Here is a 17,761-nt window from a genome sequence, read left to right on the forward strand (position 1 = left end):
GTAATGAATTTGCTGAATTTACAAAGCTAGAGAGAATTAAATCTATTTTGATGGCATAAAGAGACAGCAAATAGATATAGAAAGCTCATGGGAATGCTCAACAAGATGGTCAATCAAGTATAATGTGGGAAGTGTGATACTATTCACTTTGATGAAGGAGCAACTTGTGATTTCAAATAAACCTGTTGAACTAAAGGCTATGGGGGGACTTTGTAGATATTTATAAAATCATGAGGGGCATGGCTAGGATAAATAGACAAGATCTTTTCCCTGGGTTAGGGGAGTCCAGAACTTGAGGGCAAAGCTTTAGGGTGAGAGGGGGAAGATATAAAAGACACTTAAGGGACAATTTTTTCATGCAGAGGGTGGTACGTGTATGGAATGAGCTGCCAGAGGAAGTGGTGGAGGCTGGTACAAATGCAACATTAAAAAGGCATCTGGATGGATATATGAATAGAAAGGGTTTGGAGGGAAATGGGCTGAGTGCTAGCAGGTGGGACTAGATTGGGTTAGGATATCTGGTCGGCATGGATGAGTTGGACCGAAGAGTCTGTTTCTATGCTGTGCATCTCTATGACTCTATGACTATAACCTGGTGTCGTGTCACTTCTGACTTTGTCCTCCCCAGTCCAACACTGGCCTTTCCACGCTTTGGTAGTCAGAATGGAAAAGGAGACATGGTGGCACAGTGGTTAGCACTGCCGCCTCACAGCGCCAGAGACCCGGGTTCAATTCCTGCCTCAGGCGACTGACTGTGTAGAGTTTGCACATTCTCCCCGTGTCTGCGTGGGTTTCCTCCGGGTGCTCCGATTTCCTCCCACAATCCAAAAATGTGCGGGTCAAGTGAATTGGCCATGCTAAATTGCCCGTAGTGTTAGGTAAGAGGTAAATGTAGGGGTATGGGTGGGTTGCGCTTCAGCGGGTCGGTGTGGATTTGTTGGGCCGAAGGGCTTGTTTCCACACTGTAAGTAATCTAATCTAATCTAAAAAGGTGTGAAATGTGTAAAGTTCGTGTTCAAAGAGATGTGGATGCAAGGAAAACAGGTATAGAAAACAATTGAAGCAGAAAGCATGTTGGTCTTTATTGCAAGAGATTGGAGAAGATTGAGCAAAGATGAATTGCTAAAATTGTACAGTATTTTAGTAAGACCACATTTGGAAAGTTTGCAGTTTGGTCCCCATATTTGGGGAAGAATATAGTTGTAATGGAAATGATAGAGTAAAGTATCATTAGTTTCCCTAGAAAAGTTCCATATGATGAAGGGCTGAGTAAATTGAGTCTGTGTTCTCTGGAGTTCAAAAGAATGAGAAATGATCACATTTAAACATACAAGATTTTGAAGGGGACTTAACAGGGTAAACACAGAACATTTCCCTTGACTGGAGAGACAGGGGTCTATCATTTAAGAGTAGAACAAAGAGAGATTTTTCATTCAAAGGATTATGAATATTTGAAATCCTGTATCCCAGGTTGTCAATACTTCTATATATTTAAGGATGCATAGGCAATTTTTTAGTCAGTCATGATAATATTGAATGATGGAATGGGTTGAATAGACCTTATTGTCCACTATTCCTATTTAAGTAGCAATGTTCTTGAAATTTACCAGTCACGTTTTTGGCAACTCCTCCTTGCCAGAGAATGAACAACTGTTGGTTTGATTTATTTTAATGGCAAAAGATGAACTAACAAACTATTTGCCTACAAAAATCCCAAAGACTTGTGCTGAAGCAACCTGAATAATTAAAGGAAATAAGTGAAGGAATGAACATTCTCCCTTTTCTACTAATTTTAAGGGACTCAAATCAAATGTACTTGGGCAATCTTGATTCAATTCCCAATGGCACAATTACTTAAGACATAAATATTTTTGTAATAATCAAAAAACTAAAGAAGTCACAGAATTGGTAACAAACAGGTTGAATAACATTTTTTCAAAGACCATAGAACATAGATCATAGAATCCTATCATGTTCAAGGTTTCTGTGTGCATAATTTCTAACTGCCGTAAGTGTTGGGATTTTCAAGATGGTAGGAAAGATTTGTTGGATCTATAAAAACTCATTCACAGAAAGACTTGCACTTTCGAATGTTCTTCAATGTTTTTTGATCACCAACAGTATACACTATCATAAAAATGATAGTATAACAAATAGGGTTTATTTTATTTCAGATGTTTTTGTCATTTCTCAGAAACACATGGTACAGAAGAGGCACTTTGGCCATTTGAGCCTGTACCACCAAACATACACTGCTACATGCAGGCATCCAACTGCTCCCACACTGGGCCCATAGCCTTGAATGTTGGTGTTCATCCAAGTACTTTTTAAAGGTACTTCTCCAAGTGTAAAATAATCTTCTGCTTAAATAGGAGTATGAGATCAGGAAAACTTTAGGAAATCATATCTAAATGTAGAATTTCAGATTTAAACCTCTGTCCACGAATTATCCATTCTCACTCATTCACTAATCGGATAAACTAGACATTCAAAGGGTTGTCAGGATAATGCTTTCTAGAATTATCTTCTGAAACCTTTTTCAGCTTGCTTACTCTTCTCCATCTCAAAAAAGCCTGTTAAATACTCACTCCTTGTCATCTCCCTTAACTATTTCCCAATTCTTGCTTGGCGTCCCAAATTTTCTTACCCTTTTGATGAAACTCCTGACCTTATCTTGCACCATAGCAGACTTGTATAAAAATGACAGCTGCAGTTGTTCTTGCATACCATCTATTTGCAAAATGTGTTTAGCTATATTTTTTCAAGTTTCTGAATTTTTCAATATTGTATGCTTTAACTCTCATTTATCGCTAATTGATTGTATTTAAGTGACTGTTCCCCTTGCCTTAGTAATTGAAGCATTCTGCTTTATCCTTACACAGTGCTGGCACAGGATTGTGACACTGGGCTCAATGCAGAGATTTCCTACTTCTCCCAGGATGCAGAATTTACCATTACCCCTCAGGGACTCATCAGCCCAAAGCAACAGTTGGACTATGAGCGACCAAACCACATGTATGAATTTGTTGTTGCAGCTGTAGACAAAGGCCACCCCGCTCGAACTGGAACTGCATCAGTGAGAATCAGGATGACTAACATCAATGATGAAGCCCCTGTATTTTCACAGAGCATGTATGTGAATGTCTCTCCATGTAATGTTGTTACTGTAAGGAAAAGAAAAAAGTTAAGTGAGTCGGAAAGGGGGAAAATACCTCTGGTCCAAAATATATCTGCTGGATACTCTTAATTTTAATTATTTTGTTCAAACAAAAACGTCAGTGTTTTTGCCTCTTGGAAACATACTATTGGTTTGTACTTATATAAAAAAAAGCATTTGGGTTTTATAGAAGTTCAGAGCTTCAAACAAATCTGCATTCTGAACTGGAGTCAATTTAGGGGAAAAACAAACACAGACTTGGTGTTACAAGGTACTGAAAGAACTGACTTTTTCCAGTTGAGTTTGCTCTGAAACAGCCTTCAGTTCCAAAACACTCATTCCTGTAAAAATATTCAGGTGGGGCACAGTCTTCTGATATTATACATCTTTAAAGTGCTCTGAATCTCTCTGGAATGAAGCATCAATAACAAAATTTATGGCATTTCCTGAAAATTTGTTCAATTTTTTAAAACAGTACTTAGAGAATTGCTTTCTACATAAAGCATGTCTGTGATGATTCTTTATCTCCTTTAAATAATTCAAGCAGTTACCCCCCCTCCCCCCCTTTTCTTAACTGATAATATCAGAAGCAGATGTTTCTCAAAAAGTGACCTTTGTTAATATAATCAAGTGCAGGTCATAAGTTATAGGCTTTGAAAGAAAAGTACTCTGTTTGTTACTATGTTAACTCAATGCTTCCCCATTTCTTTTTATTCTTATCGCAGAATATGGACTGAATTTCACTAGCTGGAAACATATTTACACATGCAGTCAAACATTTGGGCCTATACTTCAAAGTAAACCACACACTTTGTTTGGTTTAAATGAGGAAATATTTGCTGGTGCATTTGTAATAGGAGATGGAACAACTTCTATACTTCTTCAGTGTGCTCTAGCTTTCCTCTTTGAGTTAGAAGATTGTGGGTTTAAGTCCCTCCCTAGAACCCTATGTACAAAATCTCATCAGACATTTTAGCATAGTTCTGGGGGAGTGCAGCATTGCCTGAGGGGCTGCCTTTCAGATAAATGAATGCTGTGTTTACCCTCAAGTGAATGGAAAGATTTCTGTAGTACTGTTTTATAGAAGAGCAGGCAAGTTCTCTGATGTCCCAGCCAATATTTATCTTGAGCCAACATTACTAAAAATTTGTTTATCATCTTGTTGTTTGAGAGAACTTTCTGCATGCAAATTGGCCATCATGTTTCATTTATAGGGGAAGAGGGATAGTGGTAACATCACTGAAGTGATAATGCAGGCTCATATTCTCAGGATCTGAATTCAGGTGCTAACTTAGGAAAAAAAAACACTCATGGGGTGGAACAGTGACTCAGTGATTAGTGCTCTGACTCAGTGCCAGGAACCCAGATTCGATTCCAACCTCAGGGGACTGTGTGGAGTTTGCACAGATTCTCCAAATGTCTGTGTGGGTTTCCTCTGGGTGCTTTGGTCTTCTCCCACAGTCCAAAGATACATAGGTTAGATGGGTTGGCCATGCTAAATTGCCCATAGTGTCCATGGACGTGCACCAGGTGACTTAGCCGTGACAATTACAGGGATAAGGTAAGGGGGTAGGTCGCTCTTTAGAGGGTCAGTGTGGACTCACTGGGCCAAATGGCCTGCTTCCACACCATAGGAATTCTATGACATTCCAGCAGTGGCTACACTTCCAAGGTGAAATTCTTCTTGAAGTCATTAAAGCTATTGTTTTTCCCTTCACTCACTGAGTCTTTGGAATTTTTGGGCCTGTCATTTTTCTGCAGTTAATTTATTTCAAATGTCGTTCAGCATGAATGAACTTCTATTATTGTTTACATACAGATATAAGACATTTCTTTCGGAGGATGCTGGACCTAACAGCCTGGTTGCTACAGTTCATGCGAAGGATCCTGATGGTGACAGTGTTATCTATACAATCACAGGTGGCAACGAAGACAACAATTTTGATCTTGACAATCAGAAAGGTAAACTATACAAATATATTTGGCCAGGTTTTCTCAAAGTACAACAACATCTTTGAGGTGTGTCACAGAGGCCTTCTAAAGAAAGCCCAACAGTGACCCATATAAGGAAAGTGGTCAAAGAAGTACCCTTGCCACTCATTGCCTTGTGGTTCAGTGGCCTTCCCAAATAGAGATAGCTTCCAAGCTCTCCAACCAGCATGTGAGAGACTCCCCAGTGCCTGAACAAGTTTCCACCCAATCTCAGGATTGATACATTGGAAAACTAAACATCAGTACACACTGACATCTTTTACTTGGTTGACTCCAGTTGATTTATAAACCCTTCAAAAATGGTAAGACTTGGGTCAGGATGGCCTGGGAAGGCAATGACCTGCTGGTATTACTGCTGCTCTGTTAATCCAGAGACCGAGGTAATGTTCTGGAGACCCAGGTTTGAATCCTAACACATCAGATGGTGGAATTTGAATTGAATAAAACATCTGGAACTAAGAGTCTAATGATCGCCATGAATCCATTGTTGATTGTCAGAAAAACCCATCTGGTTTGCAAATGTCCTATAGCAAAGGAAACTGACATCCTTATCTGCTCTGGCCTACACGTGGCTCCAGACCCAAAGCAATGTGGTTGACTCTTAACTTTCCTCTGGGATGAGCAATAAATGTTGGCCTGTCCAGTGATGCCCTCATCCTGTGAATGAATAAAAAAAGATCAATTTAAAAATGAAGCTACAGGCTTCAAATTTACCATAGTTTTAAATTTGATGTGAAACAGTTACGTGTTCTGGAAACTGGAAGGGATGTTGTGTATATGCTGGATGTATGCTGGCATTTTGCCAGTACTACTAATGAACCTGGGGAAGCAGTTCCCCTAAGAATGCTAGCCAAGCTAACCTGATTCCCCACACCTTCTATAGTTACCCCTGTTCCATGATCAGAATCTCTATTTCTGGGTCTAATCCACACCTCAAAGGCAAGCCAGTGCTCCATGATCTTACATGAATCTCTTAACACCCATGCTATCATAACCCACAAATATCTCTCATCCCTCCCTCTGCTGCATTCCCATCTCTAGCCTGTGATCTTCCCCTCCAACTTCCCTTATCAACCCACGAGACCCTTCCAATCTACTCTTCCAAAGAATTCTGCTGTCACAAGTCATACCCTTTCGTTGAGCCAGTTTTTACCTCGGCTCTGCACCAAACATCTCCCCCCCCCCCCCACCCCACCAACTGGGTGGCTTCTGATTCCTCCTTCCCTCCCTTGCTCCTGCAGTTACCAAACAAGTTCTTTCCCCACCTTCAGACTTTTCCATTCTGTACTCACCCCACCTCTTCTCATTGCACCCAACTCTGGTCTCTGACACACTTTGACCAGCCTCCTGTTTTGACCAACTCAGACCTCTGAACTCTCTGGAAATGAGGACCTGCTACTATTAAGTTCAGCAGGAGCTGAAACAGACCTGCTCTTTAGGGCTTCTCAAGTTGAAAACTGGCACTTCAATCCCTTAGCAACTGTGTTAGGTTAAATATTGTCCATGTGGCTCAGGACAATATCACATGATTTTACCACGTAAACGTTCAGGAAAATGTCATTAATTGCAATAGTATTCTGTTCAATGACAGGTATTATCAAACTTCGTAGAAGTCCACTGCCAAAGCTTCAAGGACCTCAGTATGTTCTGAATATCACAGCAACAGACGACAATACCTCAGGAGGGTCCACACCCCTCAGCAGCATTGCTCAAGTCATTGTGGGGATCAATGATGTGAATAACAATAAGCCTGTGTTTTCAGAGGTATGTGCTCCCTCCAAAATATAGAAACAATTTAAATTAACTGGTATAGGGACTGGGGGAGGGGAGGTGTTAAAAAAAATTGTTTCTCAGCAATAAATACAAATCTCACATGGTGTATTAATTCTGGGCCAAGTATTCTGCAGAATGGGAGTGATTTTGAATACACCTAATATTTCTGTATATAAGTATGAAAGAGTCCTCTTTACAACAAGGCTTGAAAATCAGAGAGTGTGGTCACCCTGCTCTAATTAGCAGAGTCACAGGTTCTTACAGAACAGCTTTTAGGGACCTGATCTACTGCCCGTTCTCTTCTCCTATGGAACATTACTCATCATAATTCAAAAATGAATAAGAATATTTCTGGGAAACAAAATTATTCTACATAACTTGATTATTTATCCTTATTTGGGAGGTGGTATACAGACTCAATTCTAGCCTCTAGTACCTGGCAAGAATTGATCATGTGGGGGTAACCACCTTGTCTATGCCAAATGAGTAGGCATGATCTAGGCAGCAAGTGTGCTAGGACCAACAAGCAAGGACCTCATTGGCATGGTTTAGTAAAATCAAAGAATATTTTTACTTAAGTTTAAGAATAATCATATTTAAAACTTCAAGAGGTAAGTTTTCATATTACCAACTGAGGTGGACAGACAGATCATAAGTAAAATTCACAAAATCACTTGATAGCTACACTGTGATAAGAACAGCAATGTTCAATATTAAATACACATGGATAATTTTAGTCAAAAAAATGTGATACTAAACAAGCCAAAATGGACAATAATAGAAATTGCTAGAGAAACTCAGCTGGTCTGGCAGCAATTGTGGAAAGAAAGCATAATTAACATTTTGGGTCTAGTGACCCTTCCTCAGTTCTGAGTTTTTCCACCAGTTTCAGTTTTTATTTCTGATTTCCAGCATCCACAGTTCTTTACTTTTTTAAGTCATCAAGGAAATGAGTACAAAAGCAAGAGTTTTAATAAGACACCAATAAGCCTTACAGAATGCTCATCTGTTATTTACCTGATTTCTCAAGCACATTCCCACCCATTACACCGAATCTAATTGAGATATCTGTCATACTCACTACAATTTGCCATTATTTGTCACTTTGACAGATCTAGAGGAAGATGAATAAATCACTTGAAAGTAACTGAAACATTCTTTAAATAAATATAACGTTTTTTAAAAATGAAGGATAGTTCAGTGGAATTAGTAAACTACTACTTAACTTAAGGAAATCAAATTAAGCGAACTGGTTCCTTAAACTGACCCCATAATTTTACTCATAGCACAGCTTTAATTGCTTAATCTGTCATTTCATTTTTACTCAGTCACATGAGAATTATGAGGTTTTGTACAATTGCTTTGTTGACTTTAGGAAATAACTGGATGGACAGTCAACTATGTTTCTGATTTTATTTCAGTGTCTAAAATACAGTGAAGATGCCTGTGTCTTGGAAAACCAGCCTCCTGGAACATTTGTACTACAGGTCAGGGCCTATGATGCTGATCTTGGTGTAAATGGACAGGTGAAGTATGGACTCATGATTCGCGAAGGAGTTATTCCAGGTTTTCACATAAATCCGGACACTGGTGAGTGTGCTGCTCAGTAACTTTTGCAATTAAAACTCAAAGGCTGCACTTATTGCTAATGCCACCTCTGGGTAGAGCAGTGACTGAGCATGTACAGAAATGTGGTAACTGCCAGGAATAAAGATTATGTTACTCAAATGATCAGAGGACAGGGTGGGCTGTTTGGGATGGAGGGAAGCTCATAAAGAGAGGGATGGGAGGTGAATCTTTGGGGATTAATTTGCTGTGAGACTCAAGGAGCCAAATATCAAACCATGTGTAGGGTTGTGCCCAATCCCTACCGAACGAAAGAGAGGGAAAGATTCCCAGCCAGACTCCAAAACTAGAGATGGCCAATATCTTTAATTTTCATTCCAGGAATTTTACTCATTTGCTGATGTGTTGTTAAAGTCTCGTCCTTCCAATAACAGATGGATCATGTCCACAGAAATTAACTCTTTCCTTTACCCATCTTAAATGTGGGTCGTTCCAGGACCCACATTTGCTTCATGTCATGTGCCACAGATCTACTTCTATCAATCTATGAATGTGTCAGCCAACTTTGACAGCCATCTAGTCATTGGCAGCACACTCTGAAATAAAAGAGCTCATCTTATTTAAAAACAAATTATCCAATCCAAATGAGAATTTCTTGAAATCATGATTAATGTAACAGGAAACTGTAGTCAAATTTTTGTTCATTTGTTTAAACATTTATGTATTATCAAAAATAATGCTGCTGAACTCTACCTGGGTAGGTCATTCATGAATTTTGAGAATTTCCTTTGTAAAATGTATATTCTGGCTGAATAAAATACCCCAGTGACTCACGGATTAAAGATTTTCCATTTGATTTGTTAAAACAGTATTGGAAAAATATTTCTGGTTATTCAATGCAGTAGTTCAGCAAATGCAGATGTTTTAATGGGATAAATCACTGCTTTTATAAAAAGAAAGAAGTCTTGTATTTGTCTTGGAGCGTGAGACTTTGTATGGACTATTTTATAGTCAGCAACTTATTTAAGTCACAGAATCAGGTGAATAAAATATAAAACCATAAAACTGATGATGCTGGAAATGAGAAACAAAAACACAAATTGCTGAAAAAACTCAGCAGGTCTCCCAGCATCTGGTGAGAAAGCAGGTTCAATATTTCAGGTCCAGTGACTCTTCTTCAGAACCCATAAAGAAAACATGCTGATCTTACAGAAGGATATAGTTTGCCCTGCACATTTAGAAGTAGGATCTTTGCATCTGCAATTCTGATCACACTTGATTGACATCATTTAGATAGATTCCCTACAGTGTGGAAATCGGCCCTTCGGCCCAACAACTCCACACCGACCCTCCAAAGAGCAACCCACCCAGACCCATTCCCCTAACTAATGCACCTAACACTATGGGCAATTTAGTATAGCCAATTCACCTAACCTGCACATCTTTTGGACTGTGGGAGGAAACTGGAGCACAGTCCAATTACATGCAGACACAGGGAAAATGTGCAAACTCCATACAGACAGTTTCCTGAGGTAGGAATTGAACCCGGGTCCCTGTGAGGCAGCAGTACTAACCACTGTGCTACTGTGCTGCTTTATTTTAGAGCAACTTAAAGATTGGCCAGGTAAGTTTAACTGTTATCCTAATGCCTGTTCAGTTCAAGTACAGGTACGTCCATTGGTCAACCTTTGCAAGTATTGTCTGTTTTATACCAAAATGCCATCACAATGGAAACTAACCATTACTACAACATGATCACACAGAACAACAGCACTGTCTAGGCCTGATACTCAAGCTGAATTTCTATGCTGGCTCAAATGTTTAGAAGGGAACCAAGGGTCTTGGGAAAAGAAATGAAAGTGGAGTTGACAATTATCAGATCAGCCATGGTCTCAATGAAGTGCAGAACAGACTCAGTGGGCTGAATGGCCTATTACTGTTCCTATATCAGTTCCAGTGTCTGTGGTCTACACACACTATCTTCAAAAGAAAAGAGAGGCCATAGGTGGTCCAATAGAAAATGACAGTTAAAAAGTGCTGAAAGAACAGCTCCAATCTAAGAAACTGATTCTACAGCAAAATGCAACTTAAAATGACAAAAGAAAAATTAAAACACAAAAGGCACCTTACCTGTGTCCAGACACATGCATTGAAATAACTGCACAGAAGCCGGTATCCCTGTCACTAAGTCACCCTTGTGCACAGTACACTGGCTGTGACCAGCCAGTTCCGAGCCAGTTGCCTGAACTGAGGAGAGTCTAATCTCCTGGTTATATCTTCCTGATGCACTAAATCATAAACTGGTCCATTCTTTCAATTAATTATTTCTAAGTGCGTGCCGCAAATGTCAATTCTAGCTTTTCATTTGACAAATGGTTTTCATCTTGCATTGTAAATTTTCTGGTTATATTTTTTTCTTTTTCCTGTTTATTTTTATTTTATTAAACAATACAGTTTACAAAACAGTTAACATTAACAGCTGTATACAAAGAAACAATTTTACAAGGGAGAGGAGCAGCAAAGCCAGGACCCAAACCCCATCGTTCAACCAGTTTTCAGGGAAGTGAGGATAAACGTCAAATCCCAGTTTCACACATCACAAAACAGCAACAATGACAAGTACATATAAGACAGTCCAACTACATAAAAGACAGTGCATTAAATACAGACCCCTTCCACCTTGCGGCCACTCTTACACAGCCTGCCCTATGCTATTTCCGGCTCTCGCTCCAATCATGCTCCTTCTTGCTCTTGGCTGCAAATGTGTTGCTGGTCAAAGCACAGCAGGTTAGGCAGCATCTCAGGAATAGAGAATTCGACGTTTCGAGCATAAGCCCTCCTGATGAAGGGCTTATGCTCGAAACGTCGAATTCTCTATTCCTGAGATGCTGCCTAACCTGCTGTGCTTTGACCAGCAACACATTTGCAGCCCTTCTTGCTCTTGGTCCGCTCCTATGCCCCTTCCTTCCGGCTCTTGGTCCACTCCATGCCCCTTCCAGTTCTCGGTCCGCCCATGCCTCTTCCAGCTCTCGATCCGCCCAAACACACCCTCCGGCCACCTCTAGGACAGCCCGTCCTGCTTCCCCAACCCCCCAAGACGACAGCAATCAGGACAGCCTACCCACCATCTGGCTTCCCTAACCGTCCTTCACACCTTCCGGCAACCTCTAGGACAGCTCATCCCTTCCCTGGAATGACAGCGTGCAGGGCAGCTCACAAGCCTTCCAGATCTCAGCCTGCCCCTAAATACCCTTTGGCTCTTGGCTGCTCAGACACACTCTATGACCATTTCTAGGACAGCCTGTCCCAATTACCCTTTCTCAGGATGACAGCACTCAGAATAACCTACCCACCTTCCAGCTCTTGGGAAGACCGGCTTTCGGGCAGCCTACCTACTTTCAGGTTCACAGGATGGCCTACCCGCCCTCCGGCTCTCAGGGTAACAGCTTTCGGGATAACTTATAAGCCTCCGAGCTCACAGTGAGGCCTGCCAGACCCAGGGACAACAAGACAGTGCAGGTGATAAACTCAATAAGCAACAAGACAGATTTGATTATCAACAAATTGAGTCCTTTCTGGTAAACAAGGACTCAATTTGTTGATAATCAGTATCTTCAAAATGTAGAGTCCATTCCCAGGAACAGAGTCCACTCCAGTATATAAAATGCATTGTCAGAAATGGAGTCCACTCCAAACTGAAGAGGTAATTGCTAAAAAAAGTCCACAACTGAGGGGTTAGACCACTCCTGCAGGCAGCAAATGAACACCCCACAGCACACAGATGTTCAGTCTCCATAGAGTACTGGCCCATCGATTGAGAACAAGGCCCACTCACTGGAACACAGCACCATTATAAAGGGATTTGGTCCACTCCCGAAGGCAGTGTCTACTCCCGAACTCCAGGATGCAGCAACTGCTCTCCTCCCAGCACACACATTGATGTTCAGTCTTTACAGAGGCCTAGTCCCAGGGCTAGGCCTTCCTACAGGATCAGCTCTTCTGACAAGATGTATTTTCTCACAAGGGCTCAGTCCAAACATCCAGAACAAAGAAAACTAGAATGCAAGGGCTAAGCCCTGCCACAAAATCAACATTGTCCTTTTCTTAAAGTAAAGGAGAAAAGAGTAACACACAGGATGTAACCAGCCAGTGAAACAACAATCCCCTGAGAACTAAGTTACACGTGAAACACATTGACTTGTGGATCAGGCAGTTTAGAAATCAGTCTTCACAAAACATGACCTCGTAATCAATGAGAACAACCTGGTTCCAATCTCTGTAGGCACATTCCATCATTTTCTTTTCCTGAAATGGCCCAAAAATACTTGACATCATTGCTGTTTCTTTTCTTGGTATGAATCAGCACATGCCTGAAACATATAAAGAGATAACAACAATAATAATGCAAAAAGAGAAGAAAGCCATAACAAAAGAAATACAGAAAAACTTAATACTGCATACAAATTCTGACACTGGCACTTTAGAGAGTATAGTACCGCAAAAGAAAGATGGCAAACAAACATCCAAGCTTAGATTGGCACACCATTGTCATTCTGTTGGAATTTAAGTTATGAAAAGAACACATCAATCTTTACTTCCTGAATCAGTAGATAATTGACAAAAGAGCATCAGGTCGTCAAACTTGCGATTGTTTTTATGCACTGAAGGGTTAAAAAGAATAAAATCCTCTGGTGTTTCTGACAATGACTGCAAAGATCCTGATTATATTATTTCAATTTCAGAAGATCGAATTGCAGGTTGTGTCAATTGTTTGAGACAAAGGTTTGACATGGTGTCATATGCCAACAATCGGATGAACCAATTGACCAATTTGGCATCAGTTGTTGACATAAAAGTTTGGAATGTGATTTCAACAAAGATAATTTACCTGAAAGCTGCAACAACAACTACTAAATTTTTCAGAAAAGCACTTCTAGACAAATTCAAATAATATACTACTTATAAACTGATTGAAGAAGGATGGAAATTCAAAATAATTGTAGCAATTCTGTAATACTTGCAAGTACTTGACTCTGAAACAAGTTTTCTAGCCATCACCTGATTCAGTGGAATATCCAGATCTTGCATGATGTACTGCCCGTCTCACTCACCAAGACAGTGTCCAACAATTCATGATAAATGCAAGCTACATACTACAAGAGTAAATTAGGCTAAAAGATATAGAATGCCTAATCTCTGAGAGAAACTCAAAGTATAAGATGCCTATACCAAAGTACAAAGATGGTTTACAAGGGTATTTCAGGTTTTTTGAACTTCTTATTCCCATATGTTCTGAATTTTGTAATCAAGTTATCTCCCATTCATGATGGTCTCTACATGATATATTTGGCAGGAAGATCATCATCATATATTTCAAAACTATCAAAAATGCAATATCATCCAGTAAGTGTGTACTTCAGTATTATTATGCTTCCAAGGTCATCAATTGAAAATAGATGTATCAAAAAAGACCTCAGAGCACGTTTATTACAGAAAGATAAGCGTATTGCATTTGGTTCTAAGGTCCTTATGATAGCTAAGGCTAACTACTCTAACATCAAAAAGAGAGACTCGGCTGTTGTTTTCAGGATTAAGTGGTTTCATATGGGAATTTTTGGCAAGCAAACCATTACAAATAATCCATTAAGAAATTTTCACAAGTTCACATCCTTACAACTATAACATATACCTCTGAAGATCCAGGAATACAATTTAGAAGCACAGTACAAATCAACTTCCCAAATGACCATTCAATGCCCTTGACCAACTTCAAATCCAGCTAGCAACAAATATATTCAAATATATTGTTGAATCGGACTGAGAGGATTGTCTTAACATAAATCTGATACATTCTGGTCACAGCCAATCAGAACAGACTCAGCAAGCGACCCATGAGATGGTGATCACCTGTAACAGCTCAAAAAGATCTTCATCAACATGTGGCCCGAACACACCTAATAATTACTTCAGAAAGTAAACTCATAATGATTATTCAGAAATGAACTAGGACTCTCCAAAAAAGTAATCTTCAAGGGCGACTGAATTAAAATTCTGCAAGCTCTACATCAAGAAATATCTGTCCTAATATTTGGATATATCTATATATGTAGGTCACATTGGTGCAGGAAAAACCAAGAGCTTGGCACGTTAATCCATATATTGACCCAACATAAATAGGACCATTAATTACTAATCAAGTCATGTGAAGCATGTCAATAGTCAATATGTTTTTCTATCTCAAAAGACTGTGTCTGACAATGGTCAATGCATGCTTTCAAGATAGGCAGGAAATGGGTTGTTCTCACTCCCCTCAGTTGAAAGGTCTCGCAGAGTGCACTGTCCATCCTGTAAAATTCATGATCGTTGAATGTAAAGTGACTTGTCAAGATTTTCAGACAGCAGTGTTCAAGCTACCTGATATGGCCCCAGGCAATGGCTCACCCACTTCAGAAGCTCTCATGTTTGATAGATTTACAGAGTTCTTCCACACTCTCACTACCCAAAGCAAATATCCCCAATGTATTGAAGAAAATAGGGAGAAAATATTTCAGAAGCATGAGCATCAAGCAGTTATCCCAACTTCAACCAATGCAAAATATTAAGGTAAATAAAAAATTAAAAATGCAGATGCTGAAAGTTTGAAATAAACACAGAAAGTACTGGAGAAACTCAACAGGTCTGGTAGTGGGGAAAAAAGCAAAGTTAATGAGTAACTCTTCTTCAGAACACACAGTCTGAGTTTTATGTTTAGGCATGTGCATAGAGCTCAAAGGTGTCTCAACTCAATGACAACATTTTTTTTTGATTGTGCCCTTATTCCATGCAAATCTTTGGTTAAAAAAAACTATCAGAAGTGAATGTAATCCTTGTTGTGATAAAAGGACTGTGACCTGTTAGTGAATGAGAAACTGAGTGTTGTAGCTTCTTTTATGACGTGTATAACTCTGGCAGATGTAAGATAGGCAATATTGATGTGATGTAGCTGTTGTAATGATGTAGCAGACATTGATTGCACATGGGGCAAAGAAGTCTAACACACAACACCCTATGTGACACTCCTCTACAGTGGTAGCATTGCAATGTTAACTTACACTCATAGGAGCATGAACTATTGAGTAGTCAGTGGTACACAGTCTAGCAGAGCACCACTGATCATTGATGTGTTTGCGACACTGAGCCAGGCTCTCTGAGTGGCTGAAAGGCACTGACCTCTGCAGCTGTCTCTGTCCATGGATGTCCTTATCAATTAGGATGGCCTTTTGTGAAGTGAAGTGCTTTCCATGTGCTTTTTAAAGATAGTGCCAGGATGTTGGAACCTGGTTGGTTCCAATGGACTTCAGAACTTCCTGTCCATAAAATTTTCCATTTTTACCAGTGCACACTTATGGAATGATCTGAAAAGAGTGCAATTGTGTAAGAAAACTTGTCCTGTCCTGAACAAAATTCCCTCCCACATTTATGCCCACTTCCATACTTAGTCTCAACAAGAGATTATTCTGCCCTTGTTCCGAGGATACAGTCAACTTGGAAGAGTTAAAGCACTTTGATTTTTGAAGAGAAACGTCTGTTTAAAAATACACAAGCTAACGTTTTCATCCATCACTTTTGAAAAGGTGATCTGACGGTAAGAGTCTGCCATCATTCTATGTTCTTACGCTATTTGTTTTCAATCAGGAGTTCTGTTCATCTGAATACATTCTTTCTGACGAGAATATACAGTATTCAAGAAATATCATTCAGAAGAGTAATCAGTCCTTTGAGTTCAAATAATAGGGACTCACAGGTTAAAGATTTAATTTGAAAGAGTAGAAGAAATTACAAAATGCTTTCTTGCTTGTTCATTTTTAAAATATTTGTTTTTAGGTTCTATTACCACAACGCAGAGTTTTGATAGAGAGAATCAGCGAGAATATACTGTGTCAGTAACAGCGACGGACCAGGCTGAGGAGCCACTGATCGGCATTTGTCAGATGATCATACTCATAGCTGATGAAAATGATAATGACCCAAAATTTGAGAACAGTCGTTACCAATGTAAGCATCAAACACAGGAAATTACCCACAAATAAATGGCTGCACTTTGTTTCTGATTTCTTCAATGTTAGAGTAATCTTGGACTCCTGTGCATTAAGTGTTATGCTACAATACCTTGGGCCATGTTTTTCTGGCAAGTGAACAATTTCTAATTCTTTTCTCCTGTGACTCACACTGGCAAAGATAATTCAGGATCAGCAATAGAACCGCCTTTTCATCCTGTCTTATCTATTTAGGCAACACAGTTAAGTGCAGTCAATAATTTTAAACAACAGAAGACAGGAATGTAATTTCCAAATGTGCTGTCATTTCTTAATAGATGATGCTCTTTTCCTCCCCTCCTCCATGAAGATGCTGACTCATGATGGACTCTGGGTCAACATGTATTTCTCTTCCTGCATCTTCCCTAACTAACAAGAGGCTTCCTGTGTGCCTATAGATTGTGAAAGTTTCCTCTCTGTGTCAGTGTTACTGAGCTAAATTTTTTCATCTGAACTGCTGCTCCAGTCGAGATCAATTTGGAATTAAATTGAGAAACTTTCCTGCTCAGTGTATTTTGATACTGGAAAATGCACCAAGTGTATACAGGATTTTCTTTTCTCCTTCTGGTTTAGTATCTTGTTGCAGGACTTTGCTGTTTCCTCTTCTGTTCTGATTACACAGGACAGTGGCCTCTACCTCAAATTTTTCTACGTTTCATGTTGGAATGACCTTCTCACCACTTGGTACCACAGCACCATTGCAGAAATTCAGCATTTACATATGAGGGAATCTTACCAATAGTCTATATTTTGGAAATCTGTCAAGTATCTCAGTAAAGCAAAAACATATGCTCTTAATATTGCAATACAGTAGTCTGTGTTGAAATGAATGCAACATAATGATATAATTCCAAGTGAGAAGAGGTGAAGTGATCAAGTTTAATTGACTTTTAAAGGTCAGTGAACAAATAAGTAAGATAAAGTCATTTTTCTTCTGCATACAGACTACTTGCGTGAAGACACACCAGTTGGCACTAGTTTCCTGCGTGCAGCAGCTCATGATGATGACCATGGAATCAATGCAGTCATCACTTACTCGATATCCAGGCAGCAGCCAGAGTACTTCCAGATCAGTCCCAGCACAGGATGGATTTATGTCAACCATCCCATTTCTCAGGTCAGACCAGTATTGTTTATCATGAAATCAGTTTCAAAATTCTGCCAGTTCTAACAATCATAAATGCATAACCGTATAACA

The 17,761-nt window shown here is 39.6% G+C and overlaps 1 protein-coding gene across 1 annotated transcript in view; it reads left to right on the plus strand.

Moving 5' to 3' along the window:
* si:dkey-22o22.2 (neural-cadherin) overlaps window positions 1-17,761 on the plus strand; it is a 255,365-nt gene that overhangs the window by 141,499 nt on the left and 96,105 nt on the right. The window contains exons 6-11 of the mRNA XM_060824042.1: window positions 2,883-3,132; window positions 4,977-5,119; window positions 6,741-6,913; window positions 8,344-8,512; window positions 16,352-16,522; window positions 17,508-17,680. Coding sequence (XP_060680025.1) covers window positions 2,883-3,132; window positions 4,977-5,119; window positions 6,741-6,913; window positions 8,344-8,512; window positions 16,352-16,522; window positions 17,508-17,680 — 1,079 coding nt within the window. The remainder of the gene's footprint in view (window positions 1-2,882; window positions 3,133-4,976; window positions 5,120-6,740; window positions 6,914-8,343; window positions 8,513-16,351; window positions 16,523-17,507; window positions 17,681-17,761) is intronic.

The sequence above is a fragment of the Hemiscyllium ocellatum genome, chromosome 4 (assembly GCF_020745735.1).
Source record: "Hemiscyllium ocellatum isolate sHemOce1 chromosome 4, sHemOce1.pat.X.cur, whole genome shotgun sequence".
Lineage (NCBI taxonomy): Eukaryota > Metazoa > Chordata > Chondrichthyes > Orectolobiformes > Hemiscylliidae > Hemiscyllium > Hemiscyllium ocellatum.